The sequence below is a fragment of the Drosophila kikkawai genome, chromosome X, assembly GCF_030179895.1.
Source record: "Drosophila kikkawai strain 14028-0561.14 chromosome X, DkikHiC1v2, whole genome shotgun sequence".
In the NCBI taxonomy this organism is placed as follows: Eukaryota; Metazoa; Arthropoda; class Insecta; order Diptera; family Drosophilidae; genus Drosophila; species Drosophila kikkawai.
Genome location: NC_091733.1, coordinates 24719237 through 24745590, shown reverse-complemented (window position 1 = coordinate 24745590; position 26354 = coordinate 24719237). Strand labels below are relative to the sequence as shown.

The 26354-nt window shown below is 40.6% G+C and overlaps 2 protein-coding genes and 1 pseudogene across 14 annotated transcripts in view; all 3 read left to right on the top strand.

The window, feature by feature from the left end:
* The window catches only part of Cngl (Cyclic nucleotide-gated ion channel-like), a 63665-nt gene extending 44705 nt beyond the window's left edge, over positions 1 to 18960 (top strand). For 3 of the 13 annotated variants that reach the window (XM_070288655.1, XM_041774693.2, XM_041774690.2), the window contains 17 exons: positions 705 to 840; positions 934 to 1137; positions 1846 to 1953; positions 2620 to 2760; positions 2830 to 2982; positions 3096 to 3226; positions 3907 to 3990; positions 4532 to 4685; positions 4739 to 5139; positions 5203 to 5559; positions 6308 to 6527; positions 8106 to 8312; positions 9165 to 11364; positions 13102 to 13448; positions 13517 to 14754; positions 14893 to 14943; positions 18640 to 18960. In XM_070288655.1, coding sequence (XP_070144756.1) covers positions 705 to 840; positions 934 to 1137; positions 1846 to 1953; positions 2620 to 2760; positions 2830 to 2982; positions 3096 to 3226; positions 3907 to 3990; positions 4532 to 4685; positions 4739 to 5139; positions 5203 to 5559; positions 6308 to 6527; positions 8106 to 8312; positions 9165 to 11364; positions 13102 to 13448; positions 13517 to 14434 — 5761 coding nt within the window. In that variant the 3' untranslated portion in view covers positions 14435 to 14754; positions 14893 to 14943; positions 18640 to 18960. The remainder of the gene's footprint in view (positions 1 to 704; positions 841 to 933; positions 1138 to 1845; positions 1954 to 2619; positions 2761 to 2829; positions 2983 to 3095; positions 3227 to 3906; positions 3991 to 4531; positions 4686 to 4738; positions 5140 to 5202; positions 5560 to 6307; positions 6528 to 8105; positions 8313 to 9164; positions 11365 to 13101; positions 13449 to 13516; positions 14755 to 14892; positions 14944 to 18639) is intronic. The other 10 variants (XM_070288659.1, XM_070288660.1, XM_041774694.2 and 7 more) reach the window with 9 other exon arrangements.
* Positions 18961 to 22632: 3672 nt separating this feature from the next.
* On the top strand, positions 22633 to 23031 carry LOC138929143 (uncharacterized; annotated as a pseudogene).
* A 264-nt stretch (positions 23032 to 23295) lies between these two features.
* LOC108083860 (mediator of RNA polymerase II transcription subunit 15-like) lies at positions 23296 to 26043 on the top strand. The gene is made up of 4 exons (XM_017179846.2): positions 23296 to 23729; positions 23830 to 23887; positions 23949 to 24827; positions 24880 to 26043. The coding sequence occupies exons 1-4, from the start codon at positions 23581 to 23583 to the stop codon at positions 25759 to 25761; spliced, it is 1968 nt and encodes a 655-aa protein (XP_017035335.1). The 5' UTR covers positions 23296 to 23580; the 3' UTR covers positions 25762 to 26043.
* The last annotated feature ends 311 nt before the right edge of the window (positions 26044 to 26354 follow it).

Here is a 26354-nt window from a genome sequence, read left to right as displayed (position 1 = left end):
GTTTGAGTTGATTTCGTTTGCGAATATCTCGAGCACATCTATCAGTATTGGATAAATATCATTTGTGTAGATTAATGGAAATATCGATTACTAAGTTATAACTATTTATATTGTATTTTCTGCATGCCTATCTATCTCTTTCTCTCTTAGCTGTCTGTTGCTGTTAAGACTTACTGTTACCGTTACTGTTACTGTTAGTGTTACTCCTACTGTTAGCGTTAACGTTAACGTTACCGTTACCATTGCCTGCCTTTGCGTTACGGTCTTTTGGGTTTCTACCCCGTCCTTGTCTTGCCTCTAAGTATGCGTAACATAGTTGTTATTGTGTAGCCCCGTAACCCATTACCTGTAATCCGTAAACCGTAAACCGTAACCCGTAGCCCGTAACCGTTCACCAACTAGCGTAAGTGTTTGATGTTTCGTGTTACGTAAGTGATTAAGCTCTCTCTTTCCCCCCATAAGGCACCAACCCGTAACGTGAGCGCACTGCTTTGTAGGAAAGATCTGTGTCTTCAGTTGCCAACCATTAAGCCTTAACCCCCCCGTTAAACCCCTTTTTGTCCTTTAGATAACTAATTTTAGTAGTTTGTTTTTGTGTGAGACAATCCCTTTTTCCTCTCTTCTAAAGCAACCCCCTGGCCTGTAAAGGACCTTATAATTTATATATATCTTCATTTTGTTTAAAAAAATACAACTAAAAACAGGACGCGATCGAACCAACGCTGGATGAAGCTGCGCACCACGGTGCAAATCTCATCGGCGATACAGAAGAAACCACCGCTCAAGCGCGAAGACTCCTTCCTGAAGCGTTTCTCGACTAGACAGATACCCGAAACACAGGTGAGAAATGTTTTTAGACTTGTAGAAATATTTTAAAATATTTTCTTTAATTTTATTTTAATTCTTTCTTTAATTTTTCGTTTAATTTTAAAGGAAACTGTTGAAGACACGGGTTCAGAAAGTGCCTCCGGTGACGTCGACAAGAGTGTTAAGCGACGGCGACGCTATCTGCAGAAACGACGATCCGTCGTTAATCCAGATGAGAATTTTTACTTCTATTGGTTAATGATGTTAACTGTATGTGTTCTATATAACCTATGGACCCTAATTGTGAGGCAGAGCTTTCCCGAGCTGCAGGTGAGTTACAGGGACAGCGGCGGCGGCGGCGGCGGCGGCTTATCTTGTTGCCACGCTTTTCCTTTACCTTTTCCTGTTGTTTTTTTTTTTTTTTGTTTTTTTGGGGAGTCCCCTTTCCTGTCCAGCCTTTTTCCTTTCATTGTGACTTCCATTTCCCTGGCAAGGACCTTTGTTCGTCCTTTGTGTAAGCCAACACCCTTTTGTCATTACGCCCCAGAAAGGGTTTTCGGTTGGTAACGACAGTTGGCCAACTGCTTACTGCCTGAACTGAAGGGGAGTCATCCGCGGCGAGGGCATCCCTGGGTCGTCACCTGCCGCCTGTGTGTGTGTGTGTGTCTCTGACAAAATTATCCGCTTTTTTATCTGTGTTTGCTCCTGGTCTTTGCCTTGTAATGACTCAATTATAAGACACGCAGCCGGGCGGCCAACACAAATGTTTGTTTATGGGCCCAGTTAGCTATGTTTTTTTGGTTAGAGCCCGGTGTTTGCCATCAGATTAGAGAGCGTCGTGTTGACTTTGACCTTTAGTCTCAGGCCGCAAAAGTAGTCCCGCATTTGCAATTGTCAACTGCATTCGCCGCTTAATTACCCTTGACCTGGCCATAAAAATAGACCCGAAAAAGAGCAAACTCACACACACACAGAGCACACTCTCCATTAAACTTAACATCCTTTCTCATTTTTAATGCTGACGCTATTCCCGGACAGCAAGCTGTGCCCACGTTCTGGCTCATCTGCGACTCGATGACAGATGTTGTATTTATCCTAGATATAATAGTTCAATTACGCACAGGCTATCTGGAGCAGGGCCTTATGGTGAGTATCGATTGAATATTAAATTGCATTTTGTATTTATAGGAATTTGTATTGTATTGATAAAGGGGTTAGAGTTCTCGATATAAATGAGTTGAAATCGATTTATTTAACTTAAATTTCAAATAAAATAAACGAAATAAACTTTAATTTCAAATAAAATAAACGAAATAAACTTGAATTTCAAATAAAATAAACGAAATAAACTGTTATTTTCGATATATTTAATTTATCTATGAATTATCGATGAAGAAATGATCGATTTATATACTTTAAAGTCGTTTAAGTATAATACTACCTCGCATATCTATGAATTATCTATGCAATATATAAGAAATAATAATATAAAAGATAATTATTATTTTAATTATATATTATTATATTATTATCGATAGGTTTTTGGAGTTACAAACATATATATCAATATTTTTTTGGCTTCCGCACAATATATATTTTATTTTATTTTAATAAATGTATTTTACATCATATTTTCATATAAAAATAATTAAAAATTAATAAAATTAAATAATACATTTAAATAATTAAATTAAATTAAAATAAATTAAATTAATATAACTAAAAATAAATAAATAAATTCTTTAGATATATATTTTATTTTTATATATTTTTTTACATTTTCATAAACTATTAAACCTTTTATTCCTTCAGGTATACGACGACAGGAAGCTGGCCTGCCACTATGTCCACTCGCGCGACTTCATCTTCGATATGATAGCGCTAATACCATTGGATCTGCTGCAGCTCAAGATGGGCACACATCCGCTCTTGCGTTTTACGCGCTTTTTTAAAGTGAGTTATCGGGGTTTAAACTTAATTTCCATATGCCATATATTTATTCCCCCTAATTCATCTTTTCAGGTTTATCGATCTGTGAGATTTTATTACATCGTAGAGAGTAGAACAGTTTGGCCAAATTTATGGCGCGTTGTTAACCTAATTCATATCCTGTTAATACTGGCACACTGGTTCGGTTGTTTCTATTTTTTACTCTCCGAGGCGGAGGGTTTTCAGGTAAGTTTAAGGCATAATTAATCTAAAATAAATGTTTTAAAATCTTTTCAATTTTTTTTTAAATATTTTATTTTTCAAGTAAATTAATTTATTTAATCTCTCTTAACTTACAGGGCGATTGGGTGTATCCATATCGACCCGGGGACTATGCGACCCTGACGCGCAAATATTTGGGCAGCCTGTACTGGTCGACATTGACCCTGACGACCATCGGGGATCTGCCCACGCCGGAGACGAATGCGGAGTGAGTATTGAATAAATTTGTAGAATATTTATAGTTGCAAAAATCATTAAAGGTTTTAATTCACTTGAAGTTTGACCTAAGAGTTTGCTCTATAAAGTGTGGCATACTTTTAGACATAATTTTAAATAGTTTCAAGTCTCCAGCGAGGAAGGGCTTTCTTTATTAATTAAAATTTTAAATATTAAAATTAAAAAATTTTAAATAAGTTAAAATATTAAATTAATAAAATTTTATTTACATTTTAATTAATACAAAAATTAAATTATTACAATTTTTAAAATTAATTAAATGTTAACTAATAAAATAATTAAATTTATTTAATTTTAATAAATAAAAAACTAAATTCATTAAATTTTAATTAATAAAAATCTTAATTAATTAATTATATTTATTAAATTTTAATTAATAAAAAAATCGGTAATTTAATGAAATTTTAAAAAATAAAAAAATTAAATTAACTAAATTTTAATAATTAAAAAAAAGCTCTTAATTAATAAAATTTAAAAGTAATTAAATCAAAATAAATTTTAATTAATATAGAAAGTCCTCCCCTTTCATTAATAAAAATTAAAAATAATTAAATTTTAATAAATAAAAAAATTAAATTCAATTTTAATTAATAGAAAAACCCTTTAAATTAATTAAATTTTAATTACCCACCCACAACAATCACCAATTAGACCGAACTTTTCGGTGGACGGCCCACGATCAATACCTAGGCGAGGCATCAAGTCGCGACTGCTTCAGTTTGGCTCTAGCTATGGGTACGAGATAAGCCAGTTAACCAACTAACTAAGTAACCCACTTACAAACCCACTAAGTGACCAAGTCACAGCCTTAAGCAAGGTCAATCAAATCGAGCGAATATCATGCAATTTGTTTGGGGGCTGTCCACCGATTCGGAGTCCTTGGTGTTCTAGTTTTCTAACTCCTCAAGTCAATCTCTGCCCCGCCGGCCCCCCTAAAAGCGTTTGGCATCAAAGTTTTCGAAAGCGTGTGCGACAGCCTTGAACAAAATTCCATTGATATTTGTGCCCTAAAAAAAAGGAAGAAATAATATTATAACAAACACAACATTTTGTTGACTTTCGAAAACTTTGATTGAGCTTGCAAAACGAACAGAGAGATAGAGAGAGCGAGTGGTGGTTTTGTTTATAAACAATTAAAGACAATTCAAAAAGTGAATCTACACCAAAAACCACTCTCTTTCTGCTTTAAAAAAACTAAATCGTGGTCGTGTGTGCCTCCCCGCTAATTGATGGCCACACCCGTGCGCCCTTCTTCTGACTCTCTCCATTTCCACAGATATATTTTTACGATCGTTAGCTATTTGATTGGTGTTTTTATCTTCGCGACCATCGTCGGCCAGGTGGGCAATGTGATAACTAACCGTAATGCGAATCGCCTGGAGTTTGAGCGCCTGCTGGACGGGGCCAAGACGTACATGCGCCATCACAAGGTAATATATATACTATATGCTATATAGAAACCAATTTGATATATCCCCTGCAGGTGCCCGGCGGCATGAAGCGTCGCGTGCTGCGTTGGTACGACTATAGTTGGTCCCGCGGCAGGATACAGGGCGGCGGTGACATCAACACGGCGCTGGGCCTGCTCCCTGATAAACTGAAAACCGAACTGGCCTTACATGTCAATCTCAGTGTGCTGAAGAAGGTGACCATATTCCAGGAGTGCCAACCAGAGTTCCTCCACGACCTGGTCCTCAAAATGAAGGCCTACATCTTTACGCCGGGCGATTCCATTTGTCGAAAGGGTGAGGTGGCCCGCGAGATGTTCATCATTGCGGATGGCATTTTGGAGGTGCTCAGTGAGACGGGCAAGGTTCTGACCACCATGAAGGCGGGTGATTTTTTTGGCGAGATCGGCATACTCAATCTGGATGGATTGAACAAGTGAGAGTTCTTCTATTATTTATATTTAATTTCCATAAATATATATATTCCTCCCCCTTGCAGACGCACGGCGGATGTTCGTTCCGTGGGCTACTCGGAGCTGTTTTCGCTCTCCCGCGAGGATGTCCTGGCTGCCATGAAGGACTATCCCGATGCCCAAGAGATCCTGCAAACGCTGGGCCGCAAGCGCCTGATGGAGGTTCGGTGTGTGAACAAAAAATATGCTAAGGCTCAGAGCGACAAGGAAGCGGCAGCCTTTGCAGCCGCCCATCCGCATCACCATCAGAGCCACCAGAGCCATCACCAGGGACAGGTGCATCAGAGCGATAGCAGCGAGAACAGTGCCTCCAAGAAGATCGTGGACAAGCTGAAGCACGATGTCAAGGGGTTCCGCAATGTGCTCAAGAAGTCCAGGTGGGAGTGAGTTGTCTGCTTATATCAGTGTTATGCTAAATATTTTATTCAATTAATTTATGCATGGTATTTAGGGTTTTTTTTTTTTGGCTTAAGGTAGTTTTTCAAATATTTTTTCTAATTTTTAAAATATTTTTTCTTCTTTTAAGTATACTTTTCGCTTTAGTTTTCGGTCTTATTAAATGTTTCCCAACGATTTTATTAATCTACAAATATTTTTTCTTTTTTTGATAATATTTTTTCATTTTTTTCATGTTTATTAATTTACAAATATTTTTTCTATATTTAATAATAATTTTTCTTCTAGTTTTCCCATAAGTTTTTGATCTTACCAGATGTTTCCCAACAATTTATTTAATTTACTAATATATTTTTATTTTTACTAATATTTTTTAAATTTTTCTACAATTTTTAGTTTTAATTTTTATTAATTTACAAATATTTTTTCTATATTTAATAATATTTTTTCTTCTATTAAATATAGTTTTCCCATAAGTTTTCAATCTTATTAGATGTTTCCCAACATGTTTATTAATCTACAAAAGATTTTTATATTTTTAATAATATTTATTAATTTAAAAAAAAAAAATTTTATGTTTATTAACTTACAAATATTTTTTCTATATTTAATACTGTTTTTTCTTTTATTAAAAATAGTTATTCCATTAGTTTTTTACCTTACTAGATGTTTCCCAACAATTTATTTAATTTACAAATATTTTTTATATTTAATAACATTTATCCCCCCCTCTAGGACCTCTAGAAAGAGCGACGAATCCTTGGAAATGCAGCCACTGCATAATACATCGCCGCGCGGCAGCAAGATCATGCTGAAGCGCATGTCCCGCGTCCGATCCGACGAGAAGGATGCGGACAGTGCCGAGGCCAAGGACGAGCTGCACGACAAGACCCCCAGCCCGATTGGCGCCGGGCTGCCGCTGCTGCAGCGCCTGCGGCTGCTCAAGGAAAAGCAGGTAAGAGGCGAGGCACTGCCACGGGCACAGGCCACCAAGTCACCGGAAACCACAGCTCTCCTGGTTATACACCCACAACCACACACATACATATGCGCTCACCTTTGCTCGACTTTCGTTTTGACATCCAAAAACCAACACACACATTTTGCCACATTTTCGCATTTTCACATTTCCCCCCCAACTGGAAATGGCTTTAAATGGTTTTTCTCCCACAAGACCCACAGACAAACACACAGAGCAGTGAATGAAGAGCTTGACAGATGGAAAAACAACACACACTCGGCACACACACACACACACACACACAGAGTCGGAAAAGCCGCCTGTTTGAAGACAAAAAAAAATTATTAACTGGAATGAAGCTTGAGAGTGTTGTCAGAAGAGGGAACTGTTAAAGGGGAAGGGAAAATTCATATTTTGAGCTTGGGAAAATTTAAGACAAATTTTTTAAACGGAATTTTTAGACAATTTTCAAGTAGAAAATCAAAATGGAGTAGTTTTCGGATTTGAAAGGATTGCTTTTTCGGCAAAGTTTTTATTGTAAACGATTTAATTTGTCTAAAGAAAATTATAATTTAGAAATATTGATAATTTCGATTTTTAAAGTCGCAAAAATGCGTATTTCCGATGCGTTTTTGAAATTTTTAAAGGGTTATTCATTAAATTTATCAAAAATTCGTTCAAAACTTTATTTATCGATTTAATTAATATCGATTTAAGGCAGTTTCCCACTGGGGAAACCCTCTAAAACCCATTCCAGTTTTTTAAATGAAGTTATTCATTAATTATTATTATTAATTAATAACTTTTTAGTGGCTCACTCGACAGAAAACACACACTCTGACTCTGGCATTTGTGTACATTGTTTCGAAACCATTGTAATGCAGTTTGTACAAGTTGTTAGTGCACCCAAAAAAACAAAAACAAAAAATAACATAACACTAATTATAAAAAGAAAACAGAATCCATTGAAAAGAACTGTGCTAGTCCCAACAAACTTCTTCATCATTGCAATTTAGCACTTTAATCAAAGCTTTTAAAATAAAAAAGAAAATAAATTAATGCGAAAAATATATATAGGAAAAATAATGAATATTTAATGAAGAATATTTAATGAATTAATTAATGAAATTTCAAGATTGGCCTTTCAAAAACAGAGACTACTCCTTAGAACTTGGCGCCTGTTCTCCGAGCTTTACTAGTTGCTTTCCATATACTGTTTTCCCCCTGCTTCCGCTTTAGTGAATCTTACCTGTGTGTCTTTTCTGCCATTTTTGATTTTCCAAAACGGAACACAGGTGTTCTCTAGCTACAGATATACATATATATATATATATATACATATATATATAGATGTGTATATAGAGATCCAAGAGTACATTAATCATAGTAGGACAACCATTTGACATCTCTCATCATCAGTTTTAATTTGCATTTATCGTTTTCAAACCCCACGCTCTGCTATCGTTTAGCTATCGATTAATCGATCCGAGACCCAGAAATTCGTGTTGTATGTAATTAATCCCCAGCTCCTAAACAGTAGTCTTGTATGTGTCTTTATGTGTCTTGCACTAGGATCGCGAAGAGCGAGCTGTTAAGTCCACACCACCACAGAAATCTCCACCTCACTCACATGTAACGTGTACGTTATCGCCGCAGGAATCGATCCAGGAGGAGCCCGAACGCGAGTTCAGCGAAGGCTTTCCCCTGATCCAGCGACTGCAGCAGTTGAAAATTAAGAACGAGCCGCAGGCCAACGCCGCTGAACCCGGCGTCGTCATGGTAAAGCAAAAATTAAATCGAAAAAACCAATTAAAAACTTTGCAAATAACTCGTAACCAGAAGTAGTTAACAAACCCGAAAAAATAACTCTTAGGAACCCGTTTAAAAAATCTAAATCCTGTCAGCCATTTTCCCCCCAACCCCCTGGTTAACTTTAGCGGGAGGTTAACCAGGGAATAGTTCACTTTTTAGCTCAAAATAAGACCCAACCAGAGAGTAAGAAATACGTTTTTTCCTTTGGCTCGTTTATTATTTATTCGTTATCTTATGATTAGGCGATAAACTTATCCTCTGGTTATGTTACGAGTTTTACAAAGCTTACAAGATTTTATATTCGTTCATACTAACTTAACCGAGAATCATTTAAAATTTAAAAAGGTCTTTCTTAACCGCTGGTTAACTTCTAAGTAAGCAGTAAACTTATCCTCTGGTTAAGTTATAGATTTACAAGGCTTGCCAGATATTATATTCATTAGTCCTAACTCAACCAGAGAGTGTTGCGAACCGAGAGTCATTTCAAAAGGTCTTTCTTAACCGCTGGTTAACTTAGAAATAGCCGTTAAGGCAAGAAAGTCAACTTAACTGGAGAATAAGGTAATACAACAGCCTGTAAGTAAGTTACAAGTTGGCATCAAAATTTCCTAAAATTAAGAACTTAAATGTTATTCCAAAGAGACGTTAAATTGATAGTTTAAATCTTATTCTCCGGATAGAGCTTAACTGCAGGAGAATGCTTACAGGAAGCGCGGGAAAATGGCACCTTAACCGTCGTCCATTAAACCCCATCTATTAACGTTGCTCATCAATCTCTCTTTCTCCAATCCTTGAACCAAATCCCCGATGATATCCCAGGTCAACACGCCGCCCAACATCAGCAGCAAGATCGATTCGCACTTCGGAGGAGCCTCTGCCTCGGCCGTGGGAGTGCCTGGCGGAGCCAACGGCAGCTCCAGCTCGACCACGTCCGGAGGTGGACAATCGCTGACGGTGGCCCAGATCAAGCCCATCATGAAGGTGTCCTTCAAGCAGAAGATCCAGCAGTTGCAGGGCGGCGGCGGCGGTGGAGGAATGTCCAGCAGCTCGCCGGGTCCAAGTACTGGAGCCATTGCCAAAAAGGAGCCGCCCAAGTCGCTCGCCTTGGCGGCCAAGCATGAGGATACGGTCACAACTGGAGCGGGTCTAGGCTTGGGTTTGGGTTTGGGAATGGGCGGTCCTGGCATAGCCACCATATCGAAGAGGGTGGTGAAACCGCCAGGCCATCGGATAGACATGGCCATGGGCACAACGCCATCACTACAATCGGACACCGACACCGACGGCACACCCATCAAGCCCTGGTCCAAGCTGAAGCTGGCCACGCTCATGTCCTCCAGCTACACCAGCCTGACCAACTGCTCGCCCACGGATGACCCCGGGACGCCGCTGAAGAACTACTCGCTGAGCAACATACCGCAGCAGATGGATCAGCATCCGCGACCACCGCAGCGCCATCATAGCGCCAGGAGCAGTTCACGTTCGCCGCGGCATCATCACCACCATGGCCATACGCATCATCATGGCCACAGCTCCTCCAGCACCACATGCTCCTCGGTAGCCGGTGGCCAGCGGCGGGAGCCCAATCAGCTGGGAATGGGAATGGGAACGGGAACGACAGCCAATGGTGCCACCACCTCCGCCAGGCGGGATTGCCTGCGCCTGCAGAAGCCCGAACAGCATCTGCCCGACGGCGAACTGACCGAGCTGGGCGGCAATGGCGGACGAAGGAAGCTCTACCAGAGCGTTTTTGATCTGTCGCCAGAATACTGCGGTCTGCCCTTTGTCAAGCGCCTGAAGATTCTCAACGAGCGCCAGAAGCTGGCCGAGCTGGAGCGAGCCCTCCAGACGCGCAGCTTCAGCCTGGACTGCTCCAAGTCCGGCCCGGATAGCCGGGTGCCGATCACGGAGTCGCTGTATCGCTGCTATAGCGACACCTCCGGCATCTACTCGCAGTTCCTCAGCACGTATGAGTCCACCACAAGTTCCACCTCCACCTCGATATCCACGAATACATCAGCATCGGCGTCGGCCTCGGCCTCAGCCTCGGCTTCTGCTTCCGCCTCGGACAGCAACTCCAGGCAGCTGCTGCAGTATGTCCCACTGCCACTCAGTCCCGAGTCCAATGAGACGCTGGAGCGGCGCAAGCTGAAGAGCATACTCAAGAAGCTGCAGAAGGGCGCAGGCGCAGGCGCAGGCACAGGCAACGGAGGGCAGGAGGAGGAGCTCCAGCCAGGAGGATCAGCAACGAACAACAACAACAATGGCAGCAGCAGCTCAAAGGGGCCGGTACAGGGACAGGGCTTGGTACAGGGTCAAGGGCTGCCCGCGGAGCCCACCGTGGAAGGGTACGTGGCTAGGCACAGTAAGCTCTTGAAGAGTGTAACCTTCCATTCCACTCTTTCCAGCCCGCCCGCCAGTGCCAAGGAGGAGTATCCCTTCGGCGGCGGTGGGACTAATAATAGCGTTGTTATTGTTGGTACCGATGTACCGAGTGCCACTACACCTACACTTCCAACACCTAATCCAAATTCGCGCGCGGCCAACAGTGCGTATACGTATCCACTTCCGCTTCCGGTCAGCGGTCTTCCGTCTCCGATTTCAGCCACATTTCCGGTTACGGCTCCGGAAACGACAACAAGTGCCGCCGCCTGGTCGCCGACGTTGACGTTGGTAACGCCCACGAATTCGCCGCAGGAGAGTTTCGCGTTCGAGCTGCTGCATCCCAATCCCGGCCAGCTGCAGCAGTTTCGTGATCGCGATGGCGGACTCGTTGCTGGCGTTGGCAGCGCCTCAGCGTCCGGCGCTACCGGTACCGGTACCGGTTCCTCGACATCGGCAACCGCCTCATACATCGTGGAGTCCAAGTCGCAGAGCGAGTTCCATGCACAGTCCACCACCACCACAGATTTGAATTTGAATTTGCAGCTCAGGCAGAACACGACCAGTGCGCTGGGACTGGGCTTGGGACAGGGACAGGGACTGGGACTGGGACAGGGTCCAGGGCCGCAACACGAAGGTAAATATATCCGCTTCAGATTGTTTAGTAACGAAAAAAAAAAGAAAAGATACCCCAACATCAGAAAACCAGAACAAGAGCAATGCAACGCAACGCAAAGCATCGCTTGTCACATCCAAAATTTACAAAATTAAAAAGAAAACCACACGCTATTATACATATTTTTTTTAACTCTACATATTTAAATATTTAAAAAACTCAACACTTGTGCATGGCTGGGAGTCACAAACACTCACAAAAACCTAAAACAATGCTGGATATAAAGAGTAAGATGCATAACGGCAGAAAAAACTGAAGCATATTTTAAATATAAATAAGTAAAGCTCAAGTTTTTGAGGCATATTAAAAATCTAAATAATTACTAAAAATAATAAAATAAAACTCCATTGATTGTGCTCGTTATGCATTTTATTCTTTATCTGATCTTTGCTACACACACACTCTCTTTCTTCGCTTTGCCCTGCTTTTTGAAAACCCTTTTTAAAACTCTTTATACCCTCTTTCAAACTATTTTAAGCCTTACGAAATCCTTACTAATATCTAAATTGCATTTGTTAAACTCTTCTAAGCATGAAGGACACGCCTAAAAACTCTGTACATAGTCTTGAAAACATTTTTGATTTTTTAAGTAGGACAGCGGTTGAATTGCAGTCTTAAATTATTAAATTAAAATTATATTTATTTATAATAAGAAAAATATATATTAAAATCAATAGATCATTATTAAAAATTGATATAAAAAGTATAGAAAATGCTGCAAAACAACCGCTGCTTATAACTTATAACTTATGTTGGGTTTACTTAACGATCATGCTCAGCTTTTAATCATTTATTATTTTCTAACCAATGCTTAATTTATAATTTATAAATATTTTGTATATATACAACTTGATTTATAATTTAAAAATATTTTAAACTATAAAAGCCCGCCCCCTGCTGTGTGTTAACCCCTAACTTTTCAAGGTTTCAAGCCCCTAAAGCCCGAGTTTAATTCTAAAAAAAAAGAAAACTAAGCCAGGATCGGCAAAGGAATGGACAAAACCTGAAAGTATTCCCCCGAGCATGTAACCAAGCTTTTGTAAATAAGAAACCTTGACCAAAAAAAATAAGAACAAAATAAGAACATGTATATATAGAGGCCCGAGCTGAGTCCTTGATGGAGCACACTTGTATGACACTGGTAATGATAATGGTATTGGTAATGCTTATTGGTAATGGTAATGGTAATGGCAATGGTAATACTAATGACAATGGGAATGAGAATGTGTAAATAATACAACAAATTAATAACTAATAAGCAATGCCACTGCAAAAGGGTTTTAAATTTCAATTTTTTGATATTTAAGAAGGATTTTTCTATGCTATATATCCTTGATTCTATCCTTAATACCCAGCCAATCTTGCAGTGGCATTGCCTATCCTCTTCGTCTTCGTTTTCCTTGCCCAGGACATCACCTAAAACCTGAGTGAAGCCATAAATAACCATATATGGCATGTAGTGCTGCTAAAAAATGAAACGCTTTTACACCCACAGCCTTTGAACTTGAATATTTGATGTAGTTGAACTCTGGAAAAGAAACTATTGAATGTCCTTGCTCACCGTAAATGCAAAAAAAAAACTCACGTCAACACAAATGTAAACCGTATATCCTGTGCCCCCCGTTCCCCGTTTCCCGCTCCTCTGATTACCTCTGCTTTAATTCCCTTAACTAATCGCTGCTCATCTTGATCTTAAAGGCTTCCCGGAGGCACAGGACTACTTCAATCAGATACTCAGCGGCATCAATCACGTGATCAAGACGCACATGAACGAGATGCACTCCAAATTCGAGACGCAGTTCTCCAGCATGGCCGGCGAAGTGCGGCGTCGCGATGCCATCATTGCCCAGCTGCAACTCAAATTGCGCTCCATCGAGCAGAAATCCTCGTCTTCAGCGCTTCAACCGGTGGCCACATCCTCCGCCTTGGTCCTGCCGCTTAGCCGGCGCCAGAAGAAGATGTCCCAGTTGTCGGTGGACGATGATGAGCCGGCCGAGGACGAGGATAACAGCAGTTCTGGCTCCTCGGCGGAGCTACTGTTTATGGTAATTGGTCATGAAATAATAAATCATAAACGAATAATTAATTTCCCCGCTCTCCTACTCTCTTGCAGCGCGGCGACTCTCTGGACACGGTGTTCACCTCATCGCCACCCATTCAGGGCGGCAGGCGCAGCATATCGCCGGGTCCTGGCCGGGGTCCCAGCCGCCATCATGCCGCCTCGGCGAATGCTTTAAATTGTCCCAGCAGCTACTACGGTGGACCAGGATCGCTGAGCTCACGGCATGCCCAGAGCCATCCTAGCTTCTACTCTGGCCAGGGCAATGGACGCAGCAGCAGCCGTGGCGGCGGAGGCTATCGCGAATGGAGTGGAGGCGGAGCAGGAGGAGGTCTGGTCAGCGGTGGCAATAGCGGCGTTATGGTCTCGGATGTCACTGGTAATTTGACACGACTGGCGGATAGCGTTATTCTGGACATTGGCGAGAGCTCCAGCTCCAGTTCTTCGTCCAGCAAGATCAACATGGCCGAGGAGGAGGACGAGGAGGATGAGGAGGAGGCGGCGGATAATGCGGCAGAGCGACGCAGAAGAGTTGTGGTCGAGGAGGAGGAGGAGGACGACGAGGGGGAGGCGGCGGCGGCAGGTCAAAATCGAGCGGGCCACAACGACTGGGAAGTGCAGATGCTGGCCGCCGAGATGGAGCGGCAGGAGCGAAAGCGCGGTCACTCGCTCAATCCCGACAATCTCGGCGAGCTGAGACACTGCAGCACGCTGCTGCGGCGTCGCCGCAAGTTCAGCGATACGGAAACAGAGTTCAGTGAAACGGATATGGATGATCAGCTAATGGCTCGAGCGGGCGGAGGAGCAGGAGCAGGAGCAGCGGGAGCAACCAGCTCTACGACTTCGGCAGGCCATCAGAGCGGCAGCCAGCGGCCTAGGGCCTCCAGTTTGGATCAGTTCAACCTGCGCTATGGGATCGGGCGCGGCATCTTTAAAGCAATGAGCATCGATCGTGACAAAGACAAGCTTTGAGAACTGTAATCGCTAGAGAAGCCAACCCTCGCCCGGGATTCTGGGAACCCCTGCAACAACCCATAAGCAATTCGGACAGTATTACCATGGTACAACAACTATTACAGAACCTAAGAGAGATGTGAGCACACGCAGAGCTATATTCTATACATGTATGTTTAGCCCTAACGAATCCCGATATACAGAAGCACCCGAAAGAGATCGAGATATATATATATGGCATAAAAACTGTAGAATTAACGAAACAACTACTACTAAACAAACCGAGAAACAACACACAGATAGCCAGAGGGAGTCCTTCGATCCTTGAGACGGTTTCAGTATGTATTTATTTATATTATTTATTTATATTTATTTATATTATTTATTTATACTATTTTTTTATACTATTTATTTATAGTATTTATTTATACTATTTATTTATATTATTTATTTATATTATTTATTTATTTTTCCAGATTTTTCTTTCTCATCAGAGTCCTTGCAAATGTAAATAGTCCTTTTTACAGGTGAGTTACTGCACTTTAGGCTTCTTTTTTACTATTTAATTTAGGAAAATTAGGAAATTATTGCGGGGTTTTTATTAATTAACAATTGAACTATTTTAACTTAACAATTTCTGGCATTTTAAACTTAATATTACCCAAAAAATTAAGTTAAAAGCAGTTATGGCAGTCTAGATCTTAGTTGTTTTCATTTCAAAACAATTTTTAACAAATGTAAATTAATTTTTTTTTTTTTTTAACTTTTTAAGCTAAGTTCAACATAAACTCTCAAAGGAAGATCTCCAAATTAAATTCTTTTTTAACTTGAATACTTTTTCAATTCAATTGTTAATAATTTTCTTTAGATTTTTTCTAAATTTTTGTATAGCTGTGTGTGCAAGTGAAAGAGATTGAGTGTGTGTGCGAGCGAGTAAGAAAGAGGATAATTCCCACATTAAACCGTCCTGAGAATTCGTCCATGTTTTTTCATTCATCCTAAATCCTTTTTCTTTCTTCTTTCTTTTTCCTATATTTTCTTTCTATTTTTTACTTTCCAAGAAGCCTTCGGGGTCGTGGAATCTCTCTACAGATGTATATACCTCTTACTGTTAGAGACTATGGAACACATATATATACACATATATATTTTAAGTACTTATATATATATACACAAAGAAATATACATAATAATATATCTATATATGAAACTAGTGTAATGAAAACCGAAAGCTTTAATAACTTATATAGAGAACTATTTAAGAAAACGTTTTAAATATTAATCGATTCGGACAAAAATGATTTTGAAATAGAACAAGCCACCAACCCATACACACACACACACACACTCACACGTACACACACTTACACACACATACATACAAACACATGCACGCATACAAATATCTAAATATAGAGCCTATAATATGCATAGATTAGCGATTTACTTGTTGAAGAACCTCAGTTATCGAGCTGTTAGGACTATCGAAGCGTTAGTCGAACCTATCGAAAAACTTAGACTAGCCCTCCTGCATTAACCTTAAACCCCTTAAACCCTGTTCCTTTTGTTCCTCCGATTCCCAAACTAGAGACACTATCGCGTTATAAGAAAGGCAACTCTCTCTAGCACTTAAGTAGTTTAGTGCCGTTCAAGACTCGACTCAAAAACTCAAAAAAAGAGAAACGATAACGATAACGATTGCTGGCATTCTTTGGTTTGATTTCAAGCTGCTCTCTTTCTATCTATCCCTCTCTGTCTCTCTCTAACTAAATGCTAAGCCAGGCCCCAGAGTCGTAGAGTCCGTAGGAAGGAGTTTAGAGCCCATCTGCAGAGCAGGCACGTCCTCTAGAGTTTTGTAGTTTCTAGTTTTCACAAATGGCCGCAACTATCGATAACTATCGTACTGTACTAAGCGCACTAAGAGACACAACCCAAGCACACGTACCCACAAACATACTACACACTACAGGCATACAGCATTAAGGACACGGATATGTGGTATATTCCAGTAAATAAGTTAGATTGGAGCTGGAATATCACTAATCGAAGTGCCTATCGATGTGGCACAGATTAATTTCAAGGATGCGCTAAATAATCGATAGGCTCAGCGATGTTTTCCATCTCTGGTTTGATTCAAAAACATAAAGAAATTCAAGGAACAAGGAAAAGAAATTCTCAAATGGGTTCAATGCTAAAAAAAATATATAAAAAAAATAAACTAAACTACAAGAAACACCAAAATGGGTCACAGCCAGCTAAGCAGTCCAACTAAATGTAATAAAAAGACAAAAACGACAAGCACAACAACACTTATGTAATTCAACGTAGTTCGGAGCCGAAGGATGTATAACTTTATAGGATCTTGATTTACTCATTTAGCGGGTTCAAAAAAACCCCTTTTCAATTGAATTACATACGCCAGGGACCACAAAACTGTTTTTTGTCTCTTTTTTTTATGATATATATAAACAAGGAAAACAAAAAACAAAAGCAAAGTGTAGTCACAAAATGAAAACCTAAATGATAATAACGAAGGAGAATGCCAGGCGGTAACCGGAGGAGCAGTAACCGTCACTTGATCATCGATGTACCGTTAGCTCACTAGAAGTCCCCCCCCGCAACTCTTCGATATATATCGCAAATTATATACTACGGCCTCACTGATTTCTCACCACAATATATAGCTCTCAGTTCAATTGTTGTCAGCCAACGAAACACACTCTGTGAGTCAATTACGTGTAAATGGATCATTTTAAAGTTGAAATTAACTAACAAAGGCATTGAATTGTTTTTAAAAAAGGATAACCTGACCCTGACCCTGACCCCCTCTCTGTATTGTATTTGTACTATATTAACGCGCGAATTGTTGTTGTCGTTGTTGATTTTAAACGTTTTTTACATTTTAAATTGCTCGCTCTTAAGTTATGGATATTTTTGTACATTAGCTTAAGGTTAGCCCCCCACGAGTCTAGAGTAAATTCCTATTATAAATGTATAAATACCTGCATATGCATACATGAATATTTTTTTTTCTCCTAATTGCTAATTTCCCAAAGTTGACAAATACCTAAGAAAAAGGAAAAAAAAAAAAGCAGAATTACTTCTAGTAAAGATTATATGCAAAACATAATTTAAACTAACAAAAGAAAAAACCTAAAAAGCAAAACGAAACAAAGAAATTAGCACATGTTAAAGATCCGCAAAAAAAAAATAAAAGAAAACTATAAAAAAAAGCGAATGCAGAGATAAACTTGCGAACAACTTGCCTTCGGTTGCGAGTCGTCGTCACTCTTTGTGTGTAGTGTGTGTGCCAAACCTGCATCATATCAACTTTTACTCACCACAAGGTATGATGTGTTGCTGCCAATAATTTGAAAATGCGATAAAGCGATACGAATTCGAATTCGATCTAGATGCGAACGAACACTAAATGAAAAACCACGACAAGCCGAGGCAAATCCCCCATGCAACCAAGGTGAAATATGAACGAAAAACGAAGCAAACAGAACTTAACTTTGAATAAAAGAGAAAAAACAAAAGCGAAATATAATTAAAAAAAAACCCAATGATTTATTTACCAAGGGAATGGGAAATTATTTACCATTTTGGCTTACTTATTACATTTTTAGGCTTTAATTTTCCCTAACAATTATTACAGGAAATTGTGGATAAATATTTATTAATATTTTTTTAAAACTTAAATTTTAGTAAATTCATAACTCTGCAAAGAAGCAACAATTTTAATTTATTAAATTAAATGCAGGTAAAAAAGTATTGCAGATTTGTTAACCTAACTCCGCTTTCCGAATGACAATCTCAGGCCAAGTCCCAGCGATTTGGCCAGAGTTTTCCATGCAAATTTTCTAGTATTCTTATACCCTTGCAGGGTATTTTATTTCCAGTCCGAAGCTCATTACGCATTGAAGGAGTCATTTCCGACCCCATAAACCATATATATTCTTGATCAGCATTAACAGGCGCATCTTTCTGGCCAAGTCCGGAAGAAAAAAATTTTTGATCAATTTTTTCGAAATTCGATAAGGGGTTACATCATTAAAATTCTCAAAATTTGATAAAATTTTCAATTTCTAACTAAGTATGCAGAGTTGTTAACCTTACAAAAACTAACATAACGCCGCTTTCCGAATGCAATTTGAGGCATTTTTGACAGATTTATGCCTTTTTTAGTTTTTAATTTTCCGTTTTTCTCGTTTCAATTACAGACTTTCCATCACAAAAGGACCAACGACACACGCAAAAGGATGGTGAAAACGAGAGCGTGCACAGCGATCCGCGAAGCACAAGTTCATCCTAGTCATCATTGTAATTGTTGATTGATGATCATCGGATCGGCAGAGGTGAAGCTGGAGGAGCAAGCAGCTGGGATGGCGGAGCTCAAGCGGATGGCAGTAGTCGGATATTGGCTCCGGGCTAGTTGAAGCCCAGCAGGCGTAAAGTATTGGAATATTTATAAATACATTTTAAATGTGTAAATGTAATTGATGGAACATACAAATTTGAATCAATAAAAAAAGGGAAATCAATGTGGAATTGTGTGGTTTAAGCGGCATTTATTTGGGGGCCTTGGGATTGTTTGGGGAAAAATCTGTTGAAAGCCAAATGTAATTTTTTTTTTTTTAATTTTAACATAATTTTCTGAATTTTTAATTTTTGTTCATAATTTTTAAAAATTTTCCTGAATTTTTAAAATTTTTTTCTAATATTTTAACTTTTTTTTTAGATTTTTTAAATTTTTTTTGGATTTTTAAAATTTTTTAAAATATTTTAACTGCCAAATTTGAATTTGAATTTAACGACGATCAGTTTCAGTGTGCCCAGATGCAGTTGTAAAATAACACCTAAATTTGGATTCAAAAGGTTTGAGTCTCCGCTTACTTGCTCCGACTCTTAAATGGTTCGAAACTTGGACTTTTTATAACAGTTTATACCAGTTTTCAGTTGCTTGCTGCTGATTTCTGTTCGCCTGTTACCCCAATTTGGGAAACGGGCAATTTGCATGGAAATTTTTGCTCACTTGCATCAGTGATGCTCATCTGGCTATTTTTTGCATTATTTGTAGAAAATGCGATGAGCATCACTGGCAGTTAGTGAGATGCCTATAATTTATAAAAAACCCTAATAACTCAGCCAAAAATGCATGAAATTAAATTTGGAAAACTGTTCTGAGTTGCCTTTTCTAAGCTTAACAAAACTGCAAACTAGGTTTTGAATTTCATGCATTTTTGGCCGAGTTGTAAAGTTCACATTTTTATAGGTAAGTATTTTAGCAAAACTGAGTATGCAGTTTTGTTAAGCATCGAAAAGGCAACACAGAACAGCTTTCCGAATTGAATTTCATGCGTTTTTGGCCGAGTTATGAGGGTTTTTCTAATTTTTTGTTGATATTTTTTATAAATTATAGGTAAGTATTTTAGCAAAACTGAGTATGCAGTTTTGTTAAGCTTAGAAAGGGCAACTCAAAACAGTTTTCCGAATTGAATTTTATGCGTTTTTGGCCGAGTTATGAGGGTTTTTCTAATTTTTTGTTGATATTTTTTATAAATTATAGGTAAGTATTTTAGCAAAACTGAGTATGCAGTTTTGTTAAGCTTAGAAAGGGCAACTCAGAACAGCTTTCCGAATTGAATTTCATGCGTTTTTGGCCGAGTTATGAGCTATTTAGCAAAATAGCTAGATGAGCATCACTGGCAGCTAGTGAGATGCCATTTTGTCCCAATAATGCAAAATAGCTAGATGAGCATCACTGGCAGTTAGTGAGATGCCATTTTGTCCCAATAATGCAAAATAGCTAGATGAGCATCACTGGCAGTTAGTGAGATGCCATTTTGTCCCAATAATGCAAAATAGCTAGATGAGCATCACTGGCAGTTACTAAGATGCCATTTTGTCCCAATAATGCAAAATAGCTAGATGAGCATCATTGGCAGTTAGTGAGATGCCATTATGTCCAAATAATGCAAAATAGCTAGATGCGCATCACTGGCAGTTAGTGCGTTGCCATTTTGCCCCAATAATGCAAAATAGCTAGTTGAGCATCACTGGCAGTTAGTGAGATGCCATTTTGTCCCAATAATGCAAAATAGCTAGATGAGCATCACTGGCAGTTAGTGAGATGCCATTTTGTCCCAATAATGCAAAATAGCTAGATGAGCATCACTGGCAGTTAGTGAGATGCCATTTTGTCCCAATAATGCAAAATAGCTAGATGAGCATCACTGGCAGTTAGTAAGATGCCATTTTGTCCCAATAATGCAAAATAGCTAGATGAGCATCACTGGCAGTTAGTAAGATGCCATTTTGTCCCAATAATGCAAAATAGCTAGATGAGCATCACTGGCAGTTAGTGAGATGCCATTTTGTCCCAATAATGCAAAATAGCTAGATGAGCATCACTGGCAGTTAGTGAGATGCCATTTTGTCCCAATAATGCAAAATAGCTAGATGAGCATTCACTGGCAGTTAGTAAGATGCCATTTTGTCCCAATAATGCAAAATAGCTAGATGCGCATCACTGGCAGTTAGTGAGATGCCATTTTGTCCCAATAATGCAAAATAGCTGGATGCGCATCACTGGCAGCTAATAAGATGCCATTTTCTACCAATAATGCAAAAAAAATAGCTAGATGAGCATCACTGATGCACATGAGCATCACTGCCATTAAGCCCCCCAATATTGAAATATAGCCAGATGAGCATCACTGATGCAGATGAGCATCACTGATGCAAGCAAGCAAAATTTTTCATTCAATTTGGTCCCTTTCCAAACTGGGGTAACAGGCGAACAGAAACCAGCAGCAAGCAACTGAAAACTGGTATAAACTGTTATAAAAACTTTTGGCCAAAAATAATAATTGGTATAAACTGTTATATTTCATTTTATGCATTTATACCTATTTGTTGCCGACAACGACAGCTTGATGGCAACAACAAACTTTTTACAACAACATCCCTACAGCAGCCAATCCAAATTTCCGAACATTTCCATGCAAATTGCCCGTTTCCCAAATTGGGGTAACAGGCGAACAGAAATCAGCAGCAAGCAACTGAAAACTGGTATAAACTGTTATAAAAAGTCCAAGTTTCGAACCATTTAAGAGTCGGAGCAAGTAAGCGGAGACTCAAACCTTTTGAATCCAAATTTAGGTGTTATTTTACAACTGCATCTGGGCACACTGAAACTGATCGTCGTTAAATTCAAATTCAAATTTGGCAGTTAAAATATTTTAAAAAATTGTAAAAATCCAAAAAAAGTTTTAAAAAATCTAAAAAAAAGTTAAAATATTAGAAAAAAATTTTAAAAATTCAGGAAAATTTTTAAAAATTATGAACAAAAATTAAAAATTCAGAAAATTATGTTAAAATTAAAAAAAAAAAATTACATTTGGCTTTCAACAGATTTTTCCCCAAACAATCCCAAGGCCCCCAAATAAATGCCGCTTAAACCACACAATTCCCCATTGATTTCCCTTTTTTTATTGATTCAAATTTGTATGTTCCATCAATTACATTTACATTACAGCTGCTTGCTCCTCCAGCTTCACCTCTGCCGATCCGATGATCATCAATCAACAATTACAATGATGACTAGGATGAACTTGTGCTTCGCGGATCGCTGTGCACGCTCTCGTTTTCACCATCCTTTTGCGTGTGTCGTTGGTCCTTTCGTGATGGAAAGTCTGTAATTGAAATGAGAAAAACGGAAAATTAAAAACTAAAAAAGGCATAAATCTGTCAAAAATGCCTCAATTTGCATTCGGAAAGCGGCGTTATGTTAGTTTTTGTAAGGTTAACAACTCTGCATACTTAGTTAGAAATTTTGAGAATTTTAATGATGTAACCCCTTATCGAATTTCGAAAAAATTGATCAAAATTTTTTTTCTTCCGGACTTGGCCAGAAAGATGCGCCTGTTAATGCTGATCAAGAATATATATGGTTTATGGGGTCGGAAATGACTCCTTCAATGCGTAATGAGCTTCGGACTGGAAATAAAATACCCTGCAGGGGTATAAGGATACTAGGACTTGGACTTGGCCTGACTTTGCCGCTTAGATGGGGCGATAATGGAACAGTGGCAAACCGAAGCTGCACATCCCTTTTAAAATTCCCGCCGCTCGATTTCGATCACACGGACGCATGCGCAACCGTATGGCAATTGCTTTGTTGCCTCTTCCCCCGTTCTTTCTTTCGGCCATCTCTAGCAAGGCACTTCATGGTGGAACAGTTCTGCCGCCAGATGCAGCTGCTCCAGCTGATGGAAGGCTCCGCCGAAAGGTTCGTGGAGCACCCCGAGGAACTGCTGGCACCTGTGCAGGTGCGCCTTGACTTTGACTACGCTTACCTGCTGGAGTAGTCGCCGCGGCTGGAGGAGCCCCTGCAGTTCGGCGAGGCGGTTAGGTACTCTTGTCTACGGGGTGGAGAGGGCGCTCCTGAAGACCATGTACGGCTGTTGGGAATGCCCTGCATGCCGTGCTTGCAGTTTGAGCCGCTGGATCAGCGTCTGTCCTTGAGCCAGGTGCAGGGCCTTCTGGCTGCATATACACCGAGGGAGACGTTGGAAAAGGAAAAAGATCTCTCTTTATGTGTTTCGATTTAATTTGGTTGTTTTTGAGCGTTCAAGTAGAGCAATTTTGACTTCTATGGTATGGATGGTATGTCTTCCAATACGAAGTATCTTTCAGTTCGTGTAAATAACCACAACTTCCAACTTCACTCACATTAAACCACTATTCATTTATTTGATTTAAAACTAACCACTTTTTAAGACTAACCAGAGCATGATTCCTGCCTGATTTACTTTTATTTGTGTACTTACAAACCCTAAAAACCCTGTAAACCCTGTAAACACCTTCGTAATCCAACTGTCATCCACACATCCTTCAAAACAAGCAACCAAAATTGTAAAGTCACATCACTTTGATACTTTTGTTTATTTGTTTGCATTTGTTTGCAGCTCCGTTGTGTTCGGGCTGTTCCCGGCTCATGAGTGAGCCACCAGAAGCTAAGAGTCACTGAAACGTTTAGCCTCCGCGCATCCTCGATTGCCTTCATCGCCTTAAACTGATCCAATTGCCAGCCCACAGCCACGACTGCGAGTTAAAGTTGGGCTCATCCACGTATCTCGTCACAGCCATCACCTGGAGGTATGCCATCTAAGAAGCATCTAGGCAGCCACCAGGGCAGCCGCATCAACCGGCGCCGTACGGTCCAGCTGAGCGAGTTTCTGCGCGAAGACGAAGAGGGAGGAGTTCTCCAGCAGGCAAAGTCTCAGAACTCCAACGAAGGCTCCATTGGGTAAGCCTCCTAATAACCAATGATTGATTATTAAGCAGTTTCAAATGACTAATCACAACCCCTTTCCCTTCCCATCCCTTCGGCTCACCTCGCTTGATAGTTGGGTCTCTGTGAGCTCTGTTAAGACACCCGATACACAGACCAACGAGTCGGAGAAGGTAGCGTCTACATACCAGGCACCTTCTCCTTCTCAGCCTCTCATCTCTCCTCCTTCCCCAGACTTCTCCATCGCCACCAACACCTCGAATCCCACTAAACGCTTGGGGTTTATCTTCCGCCGAAAAGGATCCCTATCAAGAAACCTTTAAACCCGATCAGCAGGCATTTCCCGACTTGGGCATGCAGGTGAAGAAGGTCAAGACGCTGGCCTTGCCTGAAGCCAACAGAGCCACAGGAGTCTCTCTTGAGACAGCTAGTCCTCGACGCGGTGGCCCAGTTCTGGGCAACTTTATGCCGAAACCCTTGCTCCTCTCTCCTGGCAAAGATCAAGCTGTGGCCAGCTGGCTGAGCTCCGTACGTTCGGATCAGCGCAGCAAGCCGGCTTCTTGTTCTCCGCCTAAAATAACCGTCTTGAAGAGACCCACATACCAGCAGCCGAAGATGTCCTGGCAGCCAGTGGAACCAGCTCAGACACGGGGTCCATTTCAGCAAAAGAACCCACCAAAGAGTCCTGGCAGTATCTTTGAGTATAAACTACAACAGAAGAGACCTGCAGGTCCCTCAAGTCAGGAGAATCCTTCTGCTCGGGAGGAAACCAAATCACTCGTTGAAATTCAGGCCGTCAAGGAGGAGGATGCACTAGTGTCCGCTTTCCAAGATCAAGGACAAGGTCGTAGTCGCGGTTTCTGGGGGGAAAGCCACAACTCATCGCTGGGGCATCAATCGGTGACCAAGCCTGAGAGGGAGACGGCCGGTGGTCTATTACAGAGACAGGACCAGGTTTTACCTCTCATCCAACGCTCCTTATTGAATGCCAATGCTAAGGAGTTTCGTCCCATGGTTAGGCAGCCAGAGTGGGAGCAGGAACAGGAGCAGGAGCAGGAGCAACTGTATCCAGCTGAGGAATATCCGCCAGAACCTTACGAATCCCGACTGACGGTGAGTTATATTCCAGGATTTCTTGATGAAAATTGATTTTTTCCTTTAACAGCGAAGACGTCGCCTTCAGCGAGCTAAACGTTCCAAGCGTTGGTCACTCGAGCAGGCTAATTATGGTCAGGTTCTTGATATCCAGGTGCCGCTGGCTCAAGGTCAGCAGTTGCAGCAGCGTCAGCGACTATATGCCGGAATGCAGCAGCAGCAGGAGCAGCAGCACCAGCAAAAGCAGCAGCAGCAACAGAGTCAGGCTTCCACTTCCTTTTCCCGTTGCTACTACAGTGTCCCGCCGGCTCATCATCATCATCAGCACCCGCGGGAGCGGCAACGACAGCATCAAGCAGCTCAATTACACCAAACCAACCACGGGTATCCAGTTTATGCCACCCAAACAGCATATAGAGCTCCACACGCTGCTCCAGTTTATGGCGCACCATCTTCAACTTCTTCCGCTAGACTGGATTATGTGGCTGCTCCAGCTACTGGGAGAGCCTATGAAGCTCCAATCGCTGCTACTCGGAGAGCCTATAGAGCTTCTTCATACGCTGCTCCAGTTTACGTAGCTTCACCTATTTATGCCGCTCCGCCGTCAGCAGCTTCAACCTCTAACCTAGATTATATCGCCGGGGCAGCTACTCCAAGAGCCTATGGAGCTCCACCCGCTGCTACTTCTGTTTATGCCGCTTCGCCGACACCACCTTCATCCTCTAACCTAGATTATATCACCGGGGCAGCTACTCCAAGAGCCTATGGATCTCCCCCCGCAGCTACTCCGAGAGGCTATGGAGCTCCACCAGCTGTTAATCCTGTTTATGCCGCTCCGCCGCCACCAGCTTCATCCTCTAACCTAGATTATGTTGCTGCGCCTGCTGCCACTCAAACACCCTATGGAGGCTATTTATCCATGGTCTGCCCATTTATCTGGGCCATGGAGTAGCCCAGGAATTGGAGGTGTGTGCCTAGTCTTCTGTCCACCTTCTCCGCCAGCTGTTAATAGTTTTCTCATTATCCTAAACATCGATCTGTACATATCACAAGGACCAGCAGCTGGTGGAGCAGCATACACAAAGACCCAGCGTTGTATGCTTCTTTAGACACAAAACCTACCTTGCCAGAAGGCACACAACATTACACACGATTCGATTTATATCGAAATTTGTAGTTTTTTAGAATGAATTTACATCGCAAATTGTGTTTATAAACCATTTTAGTTTATATATTTACTGTTTTTCTCTTTTTTGGGTTGTAAATAAGTTAAAAGAGGGGGAATTTTATGTGGATTTCTATAACTCGTAAACTGTTTTGAATGGAGAACTACAAACTGCGAAATGTTTGGAAAGCTATATATCAATGGTTGGTGGCTTAAATCTCTGGGAAGAGGCTATGTGTATGATTTATCTCGGCTCGGAAATGCTAGCTTCACTCAGAAAAAGTAATATATTATATTTTAAAATCAAATTTTTACATTAAAAAACTTAAAAACTTAATTTTTATAAGAGGAACCCCTCTTAAAAATATCGTAACTCGGCC

What these genes read in the sequence shown, in the direction of transcription:
- LOC108083860 (XM_017179846.2), top strand. Translation starts at nt 23,581, where the DNA reads ATGCCATCTAAGAAGCATCTAGGCAGCCACCAGGGCAGCCGCATCAAC. An exon ending in TCCAACGAAGGCTCCATTGG is followed by an intron (nt 23,730 to 23,829) that starts GTAAGCCTCCTA and finishes CTCGCTTGATAG; the next exon opens with TTGGGTCTCTGTGAGCTCTG. An exon ending in AGACCAACGAGTCGGAGAAG is followed by an intron (nt 23,888 to 23,948) that starts GTAGCGTCTACA and finishes CTCCTTCCCCAG; the next exon opens with ACTTCTCCATCGCCACCAAC.